Source organism: Monopterus albus, unplaced genomic scaffold (genome assembly GCF_001952655.1).
Source record: "Monopterus albus unplaced genomic scaffold, M_albus_1.0 scaffold132.1, whole genome shotgun sequence".
NCBI lineage: Eukaryota > Metazoa > Chordata > Actinopteri > Synbranchiformes > Synbranchidae > Monopterus > Monopterus albus.
The window spans coordinates 1,017,167-1,023,454 of NW_018128012.1; the positions used below are offsets into that span (position 1 = coordinate 1,017,167).

General features: G+C 41.4%; 1 protein-coding gene across 3 annotated transcripts in view; it reads left to right on the forward strand.

Annotated features, from left to right (window-relative positions):
• The window catches only part of usp6nl (USP6 N-terminal like), an 80,457-nt gene that overhangs the window by 60,979 nt on the left and 13,190 nt on the right, over positions 1-6,288 (forward strand). For all 3 annotated transcript variants that reach the window (XM_020613312.1, XM_020613310.1, XM_020613311.1), the window contains 2 exons: positions 4,282-4,389; positions 5,863-5,972. In XM_020613312.1, the coding sequence (XP_020468968.1) occupies positions 4,282-4,389; positions 5,863-5,972 (218 nt within the window). The remainder of the gene's footprint in view (positions 1-4,281; positions 4,390-5,862; positions 5,973-6,288) is intronic.

A 6,288-nucleotide genomic window follows, 5' to 3' on the forward strand; every position in this document is an offset into this window, starting at 1 on the left:
CCAGGCAGTTTTCATCTGTAAAATTCTAAGAACACATCCTGACCTTTGAATGCCCTAAGCTCAGACAGTTTTAGAGAAGGCCCCCCTTAACTCACTTCCCATCTACTCCTGTCACTAGGAGTGTTGCTAAGCCCTGGTTCCTGTTGTAGTTTTCTGTAGATTGCTTTACAGGTACTGCTGTTGGCAGCTGCAAGTCTCTTACGCTCTTTAAGACAAATAAAATGGTTAACACAAAAGTAGATTATAAGGCATATGATACTATTATAATGCATATAATACTAAAATAATCCTGTAAATATATTTGCTAATGCAGATTACAATATTGATTATAGACGGCCAAGCATTTCATATAGTATTAGTAAATGTCAACAATAAGACCTTTTACCCACTTATGGGGTGGCTGTGGCTCATGAGCTAGGGCAGTCGTCTCCTGACCAGCAAGTTGGTGGTTCGACTCCTGGTCTCCCCGCATGCCTAAATGTCCCTGAGCAAGACACTGAACCCTGAATTGCTCCTGGTGGCTTGATTAGCGCCGTTGTGTGGCATCTGTCGTCATCGGTGTGTGAATGTTCTGTGTGAATGGGTGAATGGTGTATCATCTCTGTAAAGCGCTTTGGCCAGTGTAACACACTGTGGAAATGCGCTATATAAATACAGTCCATTTACCATTTACTTACATCTCTGGCTGCAGACAGCCCTGTCATCTCGTTCTGCCTGCGCACACCTCCTGTTGTTGTGAGTCTCACTCTGCACCCTCTCACAAGCACAGGCTCATGTGCACAGGTCAAGTTTTTCCAAAGGTCAAACAGATTAAACAATTATTTGAACAGTTTTGCAAATACATAACATAGCACTATATCATTTTACCAAGAATTTTTTTCTACACGTTCCATGTATGCCCTGCCTGCTAGCTTCTTGCACCCTGCTGTTATGTGATGGATTGTCTCAGGGGCATCTTTGCACAGCCTGCACCTGGGGTCCTGTTAACATACTCGGTCACAAAATCAGTGGGCTATTGTTGATCTATGAGTCACTTCATCACAGATACAGGCACAGGTTTAACTTGCTACTGTTAAGTAAAGTTAATTTTCAGTTTCAATAAAAAAAATCAGGTGAGGTAGGATTTTTAGAAAACCAATAATAACTTTGGCAAAACATTCACTTCACCTTTTCTAAGCCACACTAGAGGAACTAATCTGTCTTCTTGGAGCAGGAGACGCCATCTTTAGGTATTAACTGCAGGTGAAAATTAGTTTAAACCAATTCCTTAAAAAAACAAACATCAGATAATGTTTCAATTAAATCTCTGACAAAGAGCTTGTGTGTACACAGTACAAGCAAAGAAAGAATGCACAGATCCAAAGAAATGTAAATGTTGACACGTGTTCAAGTGTACACACACATACACACACGCTCAAAAGATGATTAGTCTAACAGATGCTCTCATTGACTCACTCATCAGAGCCTAATTACAAGCCTGTTGCACTAGAAACGAGCGAGTCCCAAGTGTGGTGGTAGGAGGCTGATGGAGTGGAGGCTCTGGATGCTCCACACACACAGCTAAATGTCATTAATTTTGAGATGACACACAACACTCTGCCTTTTAATAGGGACACACACACAGTGATCATCACACACTGATGTGGAGGCGAGGCTGCTGACAGGAGCTGATTTACGACTCAGCTCGTTGTCACATCTCTGAGTTGCTGCCTGGGCTCCCTCTGCTACCGCTGAAGTTCCAGATAGTCACATACTGTATGTAGTAAAGGAAAAAATAAATAGGTCTGAGTTGTACAGATGATACAGGTCAGACTTATTAAAGAAATAGCTCATCTTTCTACTAGGAGTTCTTCTTAATGATGTAAGAACTCCTAGGAGTTTTGAGGTTTGTAGTTTTCTCTTAAGCCTCTTTTATTAAAGTACCAAGAAAACTAAAACTAATCACCTTGTCTGCAGTGACCGGTCTGTAAAATGTTAGAAAATAGCAACAGAATGCACGTTATCATTTCCCCCAGTCCAAGTGGACTTGTTTTGAGCGACCAAGAGTGAAATCTGAAAAGATGACCAGTGTTTCCTTAAAAAGTCTGAAACTCAATAATTTTAGGCCTTAAAAAGGGTTAAAAAGGCCTTAAATACAGTTTTGATAGGTCTTAAAACACTTATGCTTGAGCAGTCACCAGCCACATCAACCTGACCAGTGTTTGATTGTTTGTTGTGTCTTGTTTCTTTTCTTCTTATGTCTCTCCTCTATCCACTCACCCCAACCAGTCGAGGCAGAAGGCCGCCCACCAAGAGCCGGGGTCTGTCGGAGGTTTGTTCTGTTAGTTTTTCCTCCCTGCTGTCGCCAAGTGCTGCTCAGGGGATTTGTTGGGTTTTTCCTCTTATTATAATATTAGTAAGGTCTTAGTTTGTAAAGTGTCCTGAGACACTTTGTTGTGATTTAGCGTTATACAAATAAAATTGGATTAAAGTTGAGGTTGAATAGGGTAAGTTGATTATTTTAGCACTAAATTGATTAAGTTAACGTTATAATATCATGTTGTGCTTTTGTGTGTTTTTATTTCGGCCATACAGAAACTACAAAACCAACTTGGAACAGGAACATTTGCAAACTTTGCAGCCCGGTCAGAATATATTAACCCTGATGAAACGTGCAGGAACCCTGGATCACTCTCATGTATGACAAATCCTCACATTTGAGGCTTGAACCAGCAAATGATTGTCTTAAAAATAACTAATAGGATCATCATTTATCAAGTTTCTTACCGTCAGTTGACTAATCAATGAAATGAACAGTCACTGCAGCTCTAGAGTGAACAAATCTTTATTCATTAATTTGGTACTTCTATGCCAGTTGTACCCTGAAATCAGCTTCATTTCATCTGATGGTCAGTAATTTGTGAACAGTGTGGGTCTGAGGAACACGTTTGGTTTCACTGTGACAGCTGAGATATTCCAGCAGTTTTACAGTTATTGTGGAGTCGTGCAAACCATCATCTGATTTAAAGCCTGGACTGTCGCCTCCTGGCTGCAGTCAGAAGGTCTGCTGTGAACTGTTAGTGAGCTTGTTTTGCCATTGTGGGAGTAGAATTTGACATGTTGTGGTTGTGGGTCTAAAACAAAACGTCACCACAGACCAGACTGGACCAGACTGTCTTCCAGCCTTCTGCACCTTCTGCACCTCCATGTCTGTCTGCAGAAATGAAGGCCTTTCTGGTCGACTTTTGTCGACTTGTTTTATTCGTCTGTACTACATTGTGGCCGGTGGGTGGATCAGGTTCTGTAGTTTCTGGCCAGGTTTTCTTAATGCAGTGTGAGTTAAGAAAACACAGGATCAATAAATCCGCCCGGGGGCTGTGGAGTCCTATGGACCGCCTCCAGCTTGTCTCAGAGTAGGTTCTGGAGTTTTCACCCAAGTTGTGCGAACACTTCCCTTTAATCAGAGCGCTGCCCCTTTTCATCTGCTTCCCCTGCACATCACATGTGCATGCACTGACTGACAGGCCTGACACCTCCCCCGTGTGCTGTAGAACTTTTCCGGGTGGTTGAGTTTTAATAGCTGTACAAGGAGAATTCACTGCTGCGATTTGCTTGGCTGTTTAGGCAGTTTGGCTTTTAAGACCTAATCTTCCTCACTGGAGTCCGACGGATTTTCCATCTCTTTGTGGACGCTGAATTACTTTGGACTCTTCTGCATGCAGAGCACTCGCTCCCCCTCTCCTGGAGTGTCCAGCCAGATGGTCTCGCTTCACCTTCCAAAGCCCTTTGCTTTTGCTCGGGGACAGTGAAGAGCAGCCAGATTTCTGTCTTCATAATCACCTGGTTCGCACATACAACCTTTGAACAATATCAAACTGTGTATGTTTCACTTGTTTCAACATTCCTGGCATCATATTGTTGAGTTTTTTAAATTCTGTGCATTTTTGCCTGTTTGTAACTTGTTTGAGACTTTGAGTAAGTTAACACCAAGGTGGACAAAATGATTGTCAGGTTGTCAGTAGTGTTGAAATTGTCTGGCCAGATACCCATGCATGACTGTAAATTGTGTTGGGGTTAAGGCAGGTGAAGCTTGGGGAGATTGCTGCCTTCCAACGGGGATGAGTTGTGCACAGAAAAGAAAATATATTGGTCAGACAAGAACCATCATCACCACAGTGTCTCACCACTGTCTGATATTTCATTAGAGAGCAGAAGTTATGTCAGAGGTGGAGGGTGGTTCTGAAGCGGCTCCTCTATGAAAGCCTTTCTACTAATGCCCTCCTGCTGTCTGTTTCCTTGCAGCTGGTCAGGAGGATCTATAAGGGAATTCCCCTGCAGCTGCGAGGCGAGGTCTGGTGTTTGCTGCTTGATATTCCCAAAATAAAGGAGGAGAAGAAAGACTTCTATGAGGTATGGAGCCGGAAGCTCACGGCGAAACACAACACACGCCCACTCCAGCCTCTGAAGCCTCTGCAGCAGAGCAGCATTCATCACAGCACAAAGCTCATTAACATTCCTAAATGACCCACCCAGCACCTTCAGTATTACTGTAGGGAAGAAGTGGGTTTACTTAGAGGTTTCATTGTGTTTGTGTGAAACCGCACAGCTCGTTTAAGAACATTTAGTTCTGCATTGAGACTCTGGATCCATTTGACAGCTTAGCTGATGATGAGTTCAGGGCACATAAGAGGAAATATGGACAGTGAAGATGAACCAGTGAAGGGAATCTGTGTCAGAAATGATCCACGAAGTCTGTCTTTTTACAGAGGTATTTATTTAACGTGGTTGATGCCGAGTGTGACACATTAAAACCCTGTGAGTGGATGATTTTGTTTGATGCATCTTATCCCTCAATATTTCATTAATTCCTCAAGGTCTTTTTAACCTTACAAACGATAATTCTTATTTAATTTTATTTTGAATAAACATTTTAGGATCAGTACCCGTTTAATGCACAAGACGGCTCAAAAATGACAATGTATTCTTAATGGAATTTAATAGGAAACTAATTTGCCTGTGTAATTAAGAAAGTTTTATCGTGGATTACTCCTCTGCAGGTCACAGGGTCACCTGCCTCCACGGGGCTGTACGATCTAAGTTTGCCTATGGTTATAAAGTAGAGTAGCAGTACCACTAGTCCAGCATTCCAAACCTTATTTAAGTACAAAAGTATCAGCATTAAATTAAAGTACCAAAAGTAAAAGTACTCCTTATTCAGAATCACACATTTCACATTAATGTATCTTAGATGATTGGATTCTAATTACTGATGCATTACTGTGTTTATCTCTTCAATGTTAACAGCTGGTAAAGGTGGAGCTAACGTTAACCACATTACTTATAATTTATTTTACATACTGCTGGGTAGGTTGTAAAGTTACCATCAGGAATCAGTATCGTCTGATTATACTGTATTTTGTTTTATTTATCTGATTGTGAAAAATGATCACATACATCTAGTGCAGTAAAAAGTACAAGATTTGTTCTGATATGTTCATTCTACAGAGTAAATGAGGTAAAAAAATAGAATATACGTGGTTGAGAATATAAGCTGGTGTCCATTTGAAAACATGGTACTGTGATTTGTTCTTTATTGATCGAGCTGCCACATCTGTCTAGAATCATGCCAGAATTAAAATGACTTTTTAAAAAAACAAAGCAACTGATTGTTTCTTAAAGTCCTATCTAATGACATACTCCTCATCGTCTTAACACAAGCTTCCCAGCTCAGTCCATTTGTAGCAGATGTTCTGCCAGACCAATGTTGTTGTGAGACTGCTGTGCGATGTGTAGTTATATTGACACATTTCAGTAAATCTCTTTTATAATGAGTACTGATGAGAGAACACAATACTGCAGACATGATTTCTTTGTTGTCTACAGAAGTTAAAAGCCAGAGCCCGAGGAGTCTCCCCCGACATCCGTCAGATTGACCTGGATGTGAACCGCACCTACAGGGACCACATCATGTTCATGCATCGCTACGATGTCAAGTAGGTAACAACTACACTGCGGCCCCCTGAAACGAGCAGTCAGAGGTGATACTAGAGCTTAGCAGCGACAGCTCTGTGGTGTGCAAGTGTCAGCTTGTTCATAAACTGACCAGCACGTCACAGTAGAACTTGCTCTATTAGCTATCCTGAGCTGTCAAACCTCACAGCTGCATTCCACTGATTTTCTTCAGCACCTTTGGTCAGAACACGTTACTTCTCCCTATATTATTTTAGATTTAAAACATTTTTATCACATCCTCTATAGCAGGAAGCTTCTGTTTGTGGAGTAAATAGAAACATTAGCATGTGCATAATC